This window comes from Phaethon aethereus (assembly GCF_964289735.1).
Source record: "Phaethon aethereus genome assembly, contig: HAP1_SCAFFOLD_108, whole genome shotgun sequence".
NCBI classification, from domain to species: domain Eukaryota; kingdom Metazoa; phylum Chordata; class Aves; order Phaethontiformes; family Phaethontidae; genus Phaethon; species Phaethon aethereus.
Genome location: NW_028113960.1, coordinates 978,250 through 993,592, shown reverse-complemented (window position 1 = coordinate 993,592; position 15,343 = coordinate 978,250). Strand labels below are relative to the sequence as shown.

The 15,343-nt window shown below is 50.1% G+C and overlaps 1 protein-coding gene across 1 annotated transcript in view; it reads right to left on the bottom strand.

Annotated features, from left to right (window-relative positions):
* LOC309416442 (serine/threonine-protein kinase PAK 3-like) overlaps window positions 1-14,771 on the bottom strand; it is a gene marked incomplete at its 5' end in the record, with an annotated part of 30,827 nt that extends 16,056 nt beyond the window's left edge. Inside the window, 4 exons of the mRNA XM_082015990.1 lie at window positions 6,368-6,524; window positions 6,840-6,971; window positions 9,677-9,714; window positions 14,687-14,771. Of these exons, the coding sequence (XP_081872116.1) occupies window positions 6,368-6,524; window positions 6,840-6,971; window positions 9,677-9,714; window positions 14,687-14,771 (412 nt within the window). The remainder of the gene's footprint in view (window positions 1-6,367; window positions 6,525-6,839; window positions 6,972-9,676; window positions 9,715-14,686) is intronic.
* Between the last annotated feature and the right edge of the window lie 572 nt (window positions 14,772-15,343).

Genomic DNA, 15,343 nt, shown 5'->3' with positions numbered 1-15,343 from the left:
GGCAGGGCGTGTGGAACAGCATGGGCAGATGCCTGGGGCGGTGGGCACCTCCGGTGTTTTGGAGCTTCACTCCCGAACAAGTGCAGAATCCTGATAAACTAGCAGAATATCTGGAAGAAGTATGCTGTCAGCCTGGCAGCTCCAAGGAGACACAAATCATTGCCATGTGCTGGGGCCTGGCCCATGCCTACCGAACCCTATTTAACACTATGCAAAGGGGAGAGAGGCTCTCTGGGTCTGATGGCAATGTGGCAGGCACTGTGACGACTCCAACCCCTGTGGCAGGCACTGTCACTACTCCAACTCCCACGGCGGGCACTGCCACTACTCCAACCCCCACGGCGGGCACTGTAGCTACTCAGACTGTTGCAGCTGAACCAGAGAACCAGCCCATCCCGGTATCAGTTGCCCCTGTACAAAAGAAGAAATCTTGGAAGCGGAAGTCAGCTCGTTTAGTAAGGGAGGAGGAAGATTCTGCTAAGAAGGAGCCAGAGGAAGAGAGTGAGGAGGCAGAGTGCTCTGAAGCAGGGCCATCACAAGCACGGAAGAGGGAAGAGAGCGAGTCATCACTTGAAGAGGAGGAAGAGGAAGAACTTATAAAAGAGACGGTAACTACCCGATCTCTATCCCTGAGTGAATTGCGAGATATGCGAAAGGATTTCAGCCGTCGTCCAGGTGAGCACATTGTCACCTGGCTGCTCCGATGCTGGGATAATGGGGCCAGTAGCCTGGAATTAGAGGGTAGGGAAGCCAAGCAGCTGGGATCCCTTTCTAGGGAAGGGGGCATTGACAAAGCAATTGCAAAAGGTGCACAAGTCCTCAGCCTCTGGAGACGACTCCTGTCGGGTGTGAAGGAAAGGTATCCCTTCAAGGAAGATGTTCTATGTCACCCAGGCAAGTGGACCACCATGGAGAAAGGTATCCAGTACCTGAGGGAGCTAGCGGTGCTGCAAGTGATTTATGGTGACTTGGACAATGGACAATCATCCAAAGATCCAGATGAAGTCAATTGCACGCAACCTATGTGGCGGAAGTTTGTACGGAGTGCACCATCATCATATGCCAACTCATTAGCAGTAATGGCCTGGAAGGACGGAGAGAGACCAACGGTGGATGAATTGGCTGGCCAACTCCGGCAATACGAAGAAAGTCTCTCTTCCTCCCTACGGGCCTGCGTCTCTGCTATAGAGAAACTGTCCCGGGAGTTCCAGCAATTCAAAGAGGATATGCCCTACCCTCCACCCGTACGGACCAGTGTCTCAGCCATTAGGAGTAAGCGCTCTTCTGTTCAAGAGAGAAGATACAGAGGATACACACCACGAGCCACCCTGTGGTTTCAATTGCGTGACTACGGAGAGGACATGAGGAGGTGGGATGGAAAACCTACCTCGACCCTAGAGGCACGAGTACGCGAGCTGCAAGGAAAAACAATTACAAAAGGGGGTTCAGGTTCCTCGAGGAAAATCGTCGCTCCACTTTCCAGTGGGCAGCTTCCCAGAAAGAATAGAAGAGCTGATCTCACCTCTGATCCTCTTGAAGGGACTTCTGATTCCTATTTACAAGAAGTGGGTAACGACTACTATGAGCAGGATTAGAGGGGCCCTGCCTCCAGCCAGGCGGAGGAGAGGGACAACCGAGTTTATTGGACTGTGTGGATTAGATGGCCTGGCACATCAGACCCACAGGAATATAAGGCTTTAGTGGACACCGGTGCACAATGTACCCTGATGCCATCAAGCCATATAGGGGCAGAACCCATCTGTATTTCCGGAGTGACAGGGGGATCCCAACAGCTGACTGTGCTGGAGGCCAAAGTGAGCCTAACTGGGAATGAGTGGCAGAAGCACCCCATTGTGACTGGCCCGGAGGCTCCATGCATCCTGGGCATAGACTACCTCAGCAGAGGGTATTTCAAGGACCCAAAAGGGTACCGGTGGGCTTTTGGTATAGCTGCCCTGGAGACAGAAGAAATTAAACAGCTGTCCACCTTGCCTGGTCTCTCAGAGGACCCTTCTGTGGTGGGGTTGCTCAGGGTCAAAGAACAACAGGTGCCGATCGCTACCACAACAGTGCACCGGTGGCAATATCACACCAACAGAGACTCCCTGATCCCCATCCATGAGCTGATTCGTCGGCTGGAGAGCCAAGGAGTGATCAGCAAGACTCGCTCACCCTTTAACAGCCCCATATGGCCAGTGCGAAAGTCTAATGGAGAGTGGAGACTGACAGTAGACTATCGTGGCCTGAATGAAGTCACGCCGCCATTGAGCGCTGCCGTGCCGGACATGCTAGAACTTCAATATGAACTGGAGTCAAAGGCAGCCAAGTGGTACGCCACCATTGATATTGCTAACGCATTTTTCTCGATCCCTTTGGCGGCAGAGTGCAGGCCACAGTTTGCTTTCACTTGGAGGGGTGTCCAATACACCTGGAATCGACTTCCCCAGGGGTGGAAACACAGCCCTACCATTTGCCATGGGCTGATACAAACTGCACTGGAACAGGGTGAAGCTCCAGAGCATCTGCAATACATTGATGACATCATCGTATGGGGCAACACAGCAGAAGAAGTTTTCGAGAAAGGGAAGAAAATAATTCAAGTCCTTCTGAAAGCTGGTTTTGCTATAAAACAAAGTAAAGTCAAGGGACCTGCACAAGAGATCCAGTTTTTAGGAATAAAATGGCAAGATGGACGTCAACAGATCCCAACGGATGTGATCAACAAAATAACAGCTATGTCTCCACCAACTAGCAAAAAAGAAACACAAGCATTTCTGGGTGTTGTGGGTTTCTGGAGAATGCATATTCCAAATTACAGTCTGATTGTAAGCCCTCTTTATCAAGTGACCCGGAAGAAGAACGATTTTAAACGGGGCCCTGAGCAACGACAAGCCTTCGAACAAATCAAACAGGAGATAGTTCATGCCGTAGCCCTCGGGCCAGTCCGGGCAGGACAAGATGTTAAAAATGTGCTCTACACGGCAGCCGGGGAGAATGGCCCTACCTGGAGTCTCTGGCAGAAGGCACCAGGAGAGACTCGAGGTCGACCTCTAGGGTTTTGGAGTCGAGGATATAGGGGATCTGAGTTCCGCTATACTCCAACTGAAAAGGAGATATTGGCGGCATATGAAGGAGTTCGAGCTGCCTCAGAAGTGGTTGGTACTGAAGCACAGCTCCTCCTGGCACCCCGACTGCCGGTGCTGGGCTGGATGTTCAAAGGGAGGGTCCCCTCTACGCATCATGCGACTGATGCTACGTGGAGTAAGTGGGTCGCGCTTATTACACAGCGGGCTCGAATAGGAAATCTTAATCGCCCGGGAATCTTGGAAGTGATCATGGACTGGCCAGAAGGCAAAGATTTTGGAATATCACCGGAAGAGGAGGTGGCGCGTGCTGAAGAGGCTCCACCATATAATGAACTGCCAGAGAATGAAAGGCAATATGCCCTGTTTACTGATGGGTCCTGTCGTATTGTAGGCAAACATCGAAGGTGGAAAGCTGCTGTATGGAGCCCTATACGACGAGTTGCAGAAGTGGCTGAAGGACAAGGTGAATCAAGTCAGTTTGCGGAGGTGAAAGCCATCCAGCTGGCTTTAGATATTGTTGAACGAGAAAAATGGCCAGTACTCTATCTTTATACTGACTCATGGATGGTGGCAAATGCTCTATGGGGGTGGCTGCAGCAATGGAAGCAGAGCAACTGGCAACGCAGAGGCAAGCCCATCTGGGCTGCTGAATTGTGGCAAGATATTGCTGCCCGACTAGAGAATCTCGTCATAAAAGGACGTCACGTAGATGCTCACGTACCCAAGAGTCGGGCCACCGAAGAACATCAAAACAACCATCAGGTGGATCAGGCTGCTAAGATTGAAGTGGCTCGGGTAGATCTGGACTGGCAACATAAGGGTGAATTATTTATAGCTCGGTGGGCCCATGACACCTCAGGCCATCAGGGAAGAGATGCAACATATAGATGGGCTCGGGATCGAGGGGTAGACCTGACCATGGATGCTGTTGCACAGGTTATCCATGAATGTGAAACGTGTGCTGCGATCAAACAAGCCAAGCGGTTAAAGCCCCTCTGGTATGAAGGACGATGGTTGAAATATAAATATGGGGAGGCCTGGCAGATTGACTATATCACACTTCCACAAACTCGCCAAGGCAAGCGCTATGTGCTTACCATGGTGGAAGCAACCACCGGATGGCTGGAAACATACCCTGTGCCCCATGCCACCGCCCGGAACACTATCCTGGGCCTTGAAAAGCAAGTCTTATGGCGACATGGCACCCCCGAAAGAATTGAGTCAGACAATGGGACTCATTTCCGAAACAACCTCATAGACGCCTGGGCCAAAGAGCACGGCATTGAGTGGGTGTATCATATCCCCTATCATGCACCAGCTTCCGGAAAAATTGAACGATACAACGGACTGTTAAAGACTACACTGAGAGCAATGGGTGACGGGACATTCAAACATTGGGATAAACATTTAGCCAAAGCCACCTGGTTAGTCAACACTAGGGGATCTACTAATAGAGCCGGCCCTGCCCAATCAAAACTTCTACGTACTGTAGAAGGGGATAAAGTCCCTGTGGTGCATGTGAGAAACATGCTGGGGAAGAGAGTCTGGGTTACTCCTGCATTAGGAAAAGGCAAACCCGTTCGTGGGATTGCCTTTGCCCAGGGACCTGGGTGCACTTGGTGGGTAATGCGGAAGGATGGGGAAGTCCGATGTGTACCTCAAGGAGACTTGATTTTGGGTGAAAACAGTCAATGATTTGAATTGTATTATGTTAATTGTTCAGTATGACATTACTACTATGGTTGCTATCTACCATATCAATGGTATTATAGTAAGAATCACCCAGACTGATGAAGAATGAGCTCCACTGAAACCAAGCAACGTGCAGCAGTGATGAAACCAGAACTGGCTTCAGCAGCTTGCGCCCAACAAATCCCTCGAGATCGACATCTTCGACCTGCAGATCATGGACATGGACCGTGCCAGATGACAATCCAACACCACATACCATCTCCCCTGCCCTGAGAGACTGCTATGATGGATGAAGCCCAGAGTCATGGACTGACTGAACTCCATAGACATTTTAAGTGATGGCCCATGGACTAAGAAAGTGATATCTGTGTGTATATATTAAAAGACAGGAAGAGTAATAATGAATAATTGGAATGTATTGAAAAGTATAGGACCTGGGCATGAGGTAAATGGTATGGAATAAGGGGTGGATACTGTCCTGGTTTCAGCCAGGATAGAGCTGGTTTTCCTCACAGAAGCTAGTGTGAGACTGTGTTTTGGATTTGGGATGAGGAACTGTTGATAATGTGCTGATGTTTTGGGTTGTTGCTGAGCCGTCAAGGACAGTCCAGCTTCTTGTGCTGGCCGGCCAGCAAGCAGGCTGGGGGTGCACGGGGAGCTGGGAGGGGACACAGCCCGGACAGCTGACCCAGGCTGGCCAAAGAGATATTCCCTACCATCCGACGTCATGCCCAGTACATAAACTGGAGTTGGCCGGGGGGCGGAAATCGCTGCTCGGGGACGGGCTGTCGATCACGGGGTGGTGAGCAATTTCTGTATTGGGCCTCACTTGTTCTTGTACATTCCTTTGTTGGTATTATCATTGTTGTTCCCTTCTTTCTTTCTGTCCTATTAAACCGTGTTTATCTCAACCCACGAGGTTTTTCCTAATTCTCTCCCCCGTCCCACTGTGGGAGGGAGAGTGAGCGAGCGGCTGCGTGGTGCTTAGTTGCCGGCTGGGGCTAAACCACGACAACATTGAAAAGGTCCCCTCTCAGTCTTCTCTTCTCCAGACTAAACAGCCCCAGGTCTCTCAGCCTTTCCTCATACAAGAGATGTTCCAGTCCCTTAATCATCCTTGTAGCCCTCCGTTGGACTCGCTCCAGGAGTTCCCTGTCTCTCTTGAACTGGGGAGCCCACAACCGGACGCAATAGTCCAGATGAGGCCTCACCAGCGCAGAGTAGACGGGGAGGATAACCTCTCTCGACCTGCTGGCCACACTCTTCTTAATGCACCCCAGGATACCATTGGCCCTCTTGGCCACCAGGGCACAGTGCTGTCCCATGGATAACTTACTGTCTGCCAATATTATGCTTATTCACAAATAAGCACAGCCGTGGTGGACAGCACGAACAGCATTATTCCTCAGGCTGCCGCGTTACACAGGCAGCTGCACAAACGAGATGCTGATCATTCCAGCAGTAAGGCTCAGAAGCCAGGCCAGATGGGGTGCTGCCGCCTCCCGGCAGCTCTGCGCTGCAGCAGCGGGAAGGCAGGGCCGGCACATCTGGCACAGGGCATGGGACAGAAAGAAATACCGAATACGTACTCAGTTTCTCTAGGATCTCCTCATCTGTCAGCCCAGATTTTGTCTCCTGCCCGTCTGTGTTTCTGGACAAAGCGTTTGATTGTCCACATTGCAGAGTGGTGGCCACTTTAGCTGGTGCCAGCGCAGCGGCAGGTTCAGTTACAGAGCATGAGTAGATCTGTGACAAGAAAAGGCGTTGTATCAGAAAGCTGGCTTGCAGAGATGCCCCTAAGGTCATATTGCAAATGCAAATGCTTACGAAGATGCCTCTTCTCTGCTACTAAGATAAATTCACGGACCCTATCAGAATCACAGGAAACTCATGACTAAATGGGAAAGTTCAAACCCGATTGTCGGGGTGTCAGTGGCCTGGGTGAAGCACTGTCATGGTAGGACTGCGGCCCGCAGAGTCTTCACCCACAAGTGCTGTCTGACCAGAAACATGCAGCTCTGAATCACCCCAAATACAGTGCTATCCAACGCTGGGACTTACTGGTTTTGTATGTTCAGGCCAGGGTGCGGGAACAGGGGGAGGTTCAATGCCTTCTTCCTCCTCCTCATGACCGTCATCCGCTTCTTCAGAAACAGGCAGAGCTGGTGGGGGTTCACATGCTGGTTTTGTGCCCTGTGGACAGACGGGAGCATGAGCGACAGTCACCACTTTGGCACTTGGGAGCTTTGACAATTACACACCACTTGGGTCTGCTCAGACAGCTTCAGGAACCAATCTGGACATGCCTGTAGTCCTACAGGCCCCGGTGCTAAGTTACACGTGGCACAGCACAATTTAAAGGTTACAAATGACCCTGCTGTTTTGTTAAGTTGTCTTGGCGTTTTTCATTCTTGCTGAAAACAACTTATCCATGCCTGTGCTTAGTCAAAAAATGCCATGCCTGGATATATCGCTAGAGGTCACATCCAGTTGCTGGTTCATTGCTTTGGCATTGTATCTACAGACATGGTAACAGTTAATTAAGCTAACAGGTGCCTACTGGCTACGTTAATTAACGCACATCAAAGGGCAAAGCCCGCTGCCTAGTCTTGTTGGGAATTTGCCTTTGGAGAGATGGCTATTTGTTTCTTTACTGTTTTAGCCATGGGCTAATCATATTGCCTGTTTCCATGGTGCTCAACTTCCCTGTCTAAAAGCTCCTTTTTCAGCACCAACCTCCTCTTCACCTGCTCCTAAGTTCACACAGCGATCTTTCTCCTGTTTGCCTGTGTCTCACCGCAGCAGGAGCCCAGAGGGAATGCAGCCCTCTCGGCAGCAAGGCGCGTCCTGCCGACCTGCCCGGGGCTGCCAGGCAGGCATCCTGACTGCTCACCCAGGCTCCCGTTACAGGCAGCGGAGAATAAAAGCCACCGCCGGGGTGTTGGCAACCGTCCGGCAGACTCCAGATGTGGGGCAGGCAAGGGAAGTCTGGCTGATCCGTTGGCTACGTGTAAACTGAAGCCTACAGTGCAGATCCTTGAAGTGCGGTGAGCTGAACCCCCCCACCAGTCCCAGCTGCGACGCAGACGCAGGGGGTTCTATCACCTTCTCACAAATTTATGTGCCTTAAGTCACCTGTACTTGGACACACTGTCACAGAGAGACACATGCACACAGACAGCGCCCTGTATTTTCTGAGAGACTCAGCGCCATTGCCCAACGCGTAAAGAGAAACAGTGCAACAGGTACTGAACTGGCCAAAGGAGGGAGCGAGACGTCAGACATCCTGAACGTCGGATTAAGGGCCAACTCTCTCAAGCCAGGGGTGCCCTAATGGGAAGGGGAATGTTCCTTTGCCATGCGTTAGATCAGTGCATGGCTTTCCATGCATCGCTAGCACTTTGCTTACCTGGGGATAGAAGGTGATTAAGGGAAAAATAAAGCAGGGAATAATTGCCCTCCTGTCATGTCAAATGCCTAGAACTATGTTTCCCACTGGGCCCTACGCTTGGTCTGACAGTGCTAAATTGTGCAGCTAAAACATAAGCAATGTCATCTTATTTCAGGCCAGCCTCCCGTTGAGGAGTCATCTTAACCTTATAGATAGGCAAGCTTCTCTCTGCAAAAGCAGATTTTCATCTGTTTAAAAGTGCTGAACTAGTAAGGTAGAATACAGCCTGTTGCAAAGACACTACGGTTGATTTTCCTTCAGCCTACAAGGGTGGCACTCTGTCACACTGGCACACTGTGTTCCTCACTGAGTATGGTCTAGAGCTGCTCGCTTTTCTACATGTACAGGCTGTGCACAGGGACAGGGACCTCCAGGGGACAGTTTCTCCTGCAAGTCACCTGCAAGGGTGTGAACTGTGCCTGACGACCGCTCTCTCCACTGATGACAGAGAGCCTACACACTTTGGGCAAAGCTGCTCACTGTTACAGCAGTAGCGGTAAAAGACACAACGCTATCTCTTCTCTGCTACTAAGATAAATTCACGGACCCTATCAGAATCACAGGAAACTCATGACTAAATGGGAAAGTTCAAACCCGATTGTCGGGGTGTCAGTGGCCTGGGTGAAGCACTGTCATGGTAGGACTGCGGCCCGCAGAGTCTTCACCCACAAGTGCTGTCTGACCAGAAACATGCAGCTCTGAATTACCCCAAATACAGCGCTATCCAACGCTGGGACTTACTGGTTTTGTATGTTCAGGCCAGGGTGCGGGAACAGGGGGAGGTTCAATGCCTTCTTCCTCCTCCTCATGACCGTCATCCGCTTCTTCAGAAACAGGCAGAGCTGGTGGGGGTTCACATGCTGGTTTTGTGCCCTGTGGACAGACGGGAGCATGAGCGACAGTCACCACTTTGGCACTTGGGAGCTTTGACAATTACACACCACTTGGGTCTGCTCAGACAGCTTCAGGAACCAATCTGGACATGCCTGTAGTCCTACAGGCCCCGGTGCTAAGTTACACGTGGCACAGCACAATTTAAAGGTTACAAATGACCCTGCTGTTTTGTTAAGTTGTCTTGACGTTTTTCATTCTTGCTGAAAACAACTTATCCATGCCCATGCTTAGTCAAAGTCCAATTTTACAAAATGTCATGCTTGGATATATCGCTAGAAGTCACATCTAGTTGCTGGTTCATTGCTTTGGCATTGTATCTACAGTCATGGTAACAGTTAATTAAGCTAACAGGTATCTACTTATTTGAATGTGGTTAAATACAAGGGTTTAAGAACCCTCCTATTTAACCCCAACCTTTGCTGCTGCTGCAAAGACGCTACGGTTGACTTTCCTTCAGCCTGCAAGGCTGGCACTCTGTCACAAAAGGCAAATCTCACAGCTTGCTCCACCATTCTTAAATGCTAGGAAAGCTAAAGGTTACTTTCACACTCACCGAAGGATGGACTTCTACGTATCCACGGGCGATTTTACCTGCAATGCGCAAAGGAAAATTAACCAGACGCTGTTATAAAAATGCCTTTTGTGGGGAAACCCACAGAACAAGGAAATCCAAAGAGACGACATGTTTCTTTCACAACATCCCTCCAGGAGCAACAGCTATTTTACACAGAGAGGAGGGTAACAGGACAAGAGAAAATTCTACACTTTCTTGTGTCTCTTTTTTGCCCTGTTTTGCCAGTAACTAAAAGAATTGGAAACTTATTCAAGAAAATGCAGATTGGTCTTTAACTGTCAATGCTTCTGTTCCCCCATTAAAGCTTGCCAAAATTCCACCTTAGCTGTGCCACTTCTATTCTGACAAACCACAGTCACAGCTCCTGAGTTCAGGAGCGTACACAAAGTGTTTTGAATTTTGCATTTCACCACAAAACTAATTGCTTTTTTAGCACACATTAAGTGTCAACTTAGACAGTCAAACCTCTTCATTATGCAAGTTAAAAAAAAAAAGATGCTTTCCCTCAAAAGAAGAGAAACAGTAATAAATTCTGGAGATTAACCTCACAGTTTCTCTCTCACAGAAGCTCTCCCAGTCCACATTTTAGCAGTTGCACTGGTTGAACCAGCAAACTGAGGAAATTGCAGACCCCACTGCCACACACTACCAGGCATGGGGAACTGAACTACTGCAGGTAAATCTCTCCAAAAGCTGTCCACACCCGGTGGGATAGAGACACCCCCTTATTAGCTGAAGCTGTTGACAGAAGCTTTACCAAAGTCATGGTATCTTACTGCAATTTTTGTTCAAAAATCAACTCCGTTATTAAGGAACAGCCAAAGAACACATCGATACAGAAGCCAACTAGTAGTAAAAACCTCCACTTACTTGCTACATGTGTGGCCAGCCAGGGTCTGTCTGGCAAATACAATACAGAAAAAGCCAAAGAAAAGAAAACGCGAACTGCAGCACAAACTTGCTCTCTCATTTTTGCAACGATTCGTCACAATTTTGCAGACTCTAGGCATCCAGGAGGATAAAGGACTTCCCCATCACATCTGCAGGCTCTTGGACGGGAATGCCCACACCACGAGGATCTTCCTGGAGTGAGCCTGCTATGGAGATTGCTCGGGACACTTATGCCTGCCTTCTCGCCCTCTGTGACACCGTTCCTGTTACATCACAATGGCAGCCGTTCTTGGTTGGTTTGTGAGTTTATGCACAGCAACCTCGTCCTCTGCATGGGGTTTACGTGGCAAGGTTGTGGCAGCAGGGCTGCAGGGGTGGCTTCTGTGAGAAGCTGCTAGAAGCTTCCCCTGTGTCCCATAGAGCCCGTGCCCGCTGGCTCCAAGACGGACCCACCACTGGCCAAGGCCAAGCCAGGCAGCGACGGGGGCAGCACCTCTGGGATAACATATTTCAGAAGGGGACAAAACCGGCACGTGGCATTTGCAGCCGGAGAGAGGAGAACATGTGAAAAGAGCTCTGCAGACACCAAGGTCAGTGCGGAAGGAGGGGCAGGAGGTGCTCCAGGCGCCACAGCAGAGGTTCCCCTGCAGCCCCTGGTGAAGACCATGGTGAGACAGGCTGTGCCCCTGCAGCCATGCAGCTCCACGCTGGAGCAGATGTCCACCTGCAGCCTGGGGAGGACCCCACGCCGGGGCAGGGGGATGCCCGAAGGAGGCCGTGACCCCGTGGCAGGCCCGTGCTGGAGCAGCCTGTTTCTGGAGAGTGGCACCCCGTGGCTGGGGCCCAGGCTGGAGCCTGCCTGAGGATGCCGACACAGTCTCACGTAGCCTGACGTGATCCTGCCCTGCTGTGCCAGCCTGCAAGAGTTAGGGGAACTGGATTGTCCGGACTCCAAGCCAAGGGCCGTACGCTTTCAGGACCTGGTTAACGTTTTGTAGTTTCATCTCACTCAAACCTATAGCGTAAGAGGAAGCTTTCCTTCTGTTTCTCTATGGTGGGTCTCCACTACAAAAGAACCCTTCAGTCCAGAAGAATATGCCCAGAGGACTCTGGGACTCCCTCGTAACTGACTGGAAGAAGGGACGTGAGATGAGAAAGCGTACCCTCCTGCTCACACTGCTGAGCTTAACCAGCCCCCAGACAGGGATCCCCATGGGACCCTGCAGTACTAAACCAACCACTGCCGTAACCCTGGGCTGGGCTGGGCAGCAGGAAAAACACCGTGTTGTGGGTGTCTGGCAGGTGCTATTTTCAGCTTGTTAGTGGAACTGTGTACCTATCCAAACAGGTATCACAAGTTCATGGAAGCTCTTGTTAGAAAAGAATAAAGAAAAAGACTGCAGAACAAATATTTTGAAAAAGAATTCTCGTAGTAAGTTTCAGTGGATTATGCTGCTAAGTTTTATATGATTTGATACTGTGACTTATCTCGGCATTGTTAGTGAATGTGATTGCTGCTATTTTGTATTGGATAAATTGCCATCTTTAAGTGACAGGAAGCACAAAATCATGGACTATATCACTACACCAGAATCCTTGATACTCTATCCCTTTAGTCATGTAAACCGTTGACCAAGTCTGGGACTAGGAGTGGATTCAGTCGCACCTAGACTCCCCTCTGAAAAGGACTTTAGAAAGCATGGGGGTCCACCCTGAACCTCGTGACTCAACGGGAGGGCATTCCTTTACTTTCCTTACCTAACCTTAGTCATAAACCGTTGACCAAGTCCAGGACTAGGGGTGGATTTCGGTCCACTCTGAGCCTCGTGTCTCAAGAGGAGGGTCTCCCCTAGTTTCTCTCCTCAAGATACACATTAACTCGATCCGATAGACACGTAAATCATTCGAGTTTAATTGTAATCTGGCTTCTCTCTGCATAGCTTTTCCACGTTGAATATGGAATAGAGTGGACCTTGCCAGCAACTTCTGTTAATTCGCGCTTTTTACAAATCTAGATTAAAATCATTCGCTTTCTGGTATCTTCGGCAGTGATTCTTTAAGCAGCCTAAATTATCCATCCGTGACAGCCCAGGACGAAGGGAGGGGTGCCAGGAAGGTGTTTTAAGATTTCATCATATTTCCCATTATCCTACTCTGATTTTGATTGGCAAGAACTTAAACAAATTTCCCCAAGTTGAGTCTGTTTTGCCCGTGATGGGAATTGCTGAATGATCTCTCCCTGTCCTTATCTCGAGCCACAGGCTTGTCCTTATATTTTCTCTCCCCTGTCCAGCTGAGGAGGGGGAGTGACAGAGCAGCTTTGGTGGGCACCTGGCGTCTAGCCAAGGTCAGCCCACCACATCTTCTCTACAGCTAATGCAAGAAATCCTTGAAAATTCCCCTCTATCACAAAACACCACAAAAAAATCCTCAGGGTCCATAACCTGTTGCTCAAAGGATCCAAGAATAACTCATAAAACGCACAAAACAAGTATACCCTGTACCCCAATCTGAACAGCGTGAAGGAGCAAGGATGCAAAGAAACAAAAGTAAACATGACCTTTGGCCACTAATGCTTCTCCGGAAAAATGGTCATGATTGCTCCATCTACTGTCTGCTTTAGTTGTAAAAACAAGCAAGAGAAGAAAAGTCACAGTTTCAATGCCATTTAGGGGACAAAAGCAGAAAGAGAATTCATTTCAGGAGTATTCCACAAGGTGGAAGTTTTTAAGGCTGCTGCTTGACCACCTGATTTTTGAACGTGGGTCTGACTCATTTTGGGGCCTGACACTGCCTCTTTCGCAGTGAGATGTCAACTTACCTCCCGACAGGGAAGCGATTCGAGACAGTCAGCACGGCTTCACCTAGGACAAGTCCTGCCTGACCAACCTACTGGCCTTCTGTGATGCAGCGACCACATTAGTGGGCAAGGGAAGAGCAACCGACGTCGTCTATCCAGAGTTCTGTAAGGCCTTTGAGACAGTCCCCCACAACAGCCTTCTCTCTAAGTTGGAGAGAGAGAGATTTGATGGACTGTGGACTGTGCTGAGTGGTGCGGTTGACACGCCTGAGCGATGGGATGCCGTCCAGAGGGACCTGGATAAGCTCAAGGAATGGGCTCGTGTGAACCTCTAAGGTTCAGCATGGCCAAGTGCAGGGTCCTGACACAGTACTCCAGCTGGGGTCTTGCCACAGCGGAGTGGAGGGGCAGAGTTCATGTACTTCACGGCATCCTTCGAATTTATGAAGGACTATCAACAGAGATGGGGTTGTCCATGAGCATGAGAACCACATGAAGTCTAAAAGTCAGCAAAAGCACCTGCTCCAAAGCGTGGCAGCCTCCTGTCACACCGGAGGCAGCTCTACCTTCCACTGTCTCCAGATGTCAGGGCTCCGGTGGGTCACTCTTGGGGTAGCAGCAGGAACACTTTGGCACAGGTAAAAAGCGTTCCCAGAGCTTCCTGCAAGCATTTGCACAGCTCACAGCCCAGGACAGCCGTGCCTGTGACGGCCACACCGTTTTTACCCTGCCTCCCCAGAACAAGGACAACATTCTGGACATCTCACTCCTGGGCAGAAAGCCCAGAGACTTCCTTTAATGACAGAAATCCAAAGAGCTACAATAAGCTTTTTAAATCAAGTACAGCCAATAAAAAGCAGACAAACCCACCAAAAATGACGGGTAATCCTCTGAGGCACTACTGAGGAAGAAAAGCTCTCCCGTTAAGTCCACTGCCCCTCACAAAACAGACAAGTGGCTTAAAGAGATGCCTTCAAAGAAACTGCAGATGGAAGAGAACCCTGGTAACTCTAGTACAAGAAACTGCCCAACCTGCTGTAGACATATTAGACCAGAAAAGTGGCTTACAAGACACAAAACACAGTACAATCCACCAGAGCAGCAAAAAAGTCAACCAGAAGAAACATCGTACACAAACCAAAGGTGCCTGTCCAACCACTAAAAAGACAAGCTGAAAAAGGACTCTCCACAAAAAAAGGCTACACAGAACACAACGCAAGGCAGAAATAACCTAACCCCAGGAACCCAGGGCAACAAACCCAGATTCTGTCCATAGCAAGAACACGCTTTAATCCTACCTCGCTGAAACTCTGGCATGCCATAACCCTGCCACCCCATCAACCTAGCAAACTGTAGCCCTAGCTTCCCATAACCCTCGCCCATTGTAGCTCTAGGATGTCAACAAAATGAACACAAACTCTCTGGAAATCTCTGCCGGGACCTTCAGGTGGCCCCGGATTTCAGACATCACAACTTGGAAGTGGGAGCAGGACTAGAGCCACAGGGATGTCACCAGCATCCATCTTTACATCATCCGTCACACCCCAATAACGGGCCCAGGTTAAACACTCCCAGGGAGAAAGGCTGAGGCACTCAGAGACATTGAACCAGACAGCCACAGCCACGGGGCTTCAGCTCATCTTTGCTGTGTCAGAGCCACCAGGCAGATGACCCCATCCTCCTGGAGACACTCCTCAGGGCAGACGTACCCAGTGCCAGGTGGCTGGATATGGCCTTTGCTCTATGGGGAGGCGCCTTCTGGGAGCAGGATCCCTCACAGGGGCACTGGGAAGCCCTCCTGGATCCCAGAGAAACATCTCTGTGCTGCTCCGTATCTCACCAAAACCAGGGGTGGAGGAAGGCTGCTTTCATAGCCTCCAAGACAACCAGCTCACCTGGGCCGCTCTGTGGCCACCTTTGCTGTCAGGCAGGTCTCAGCACTGCTCTGCAAGCAG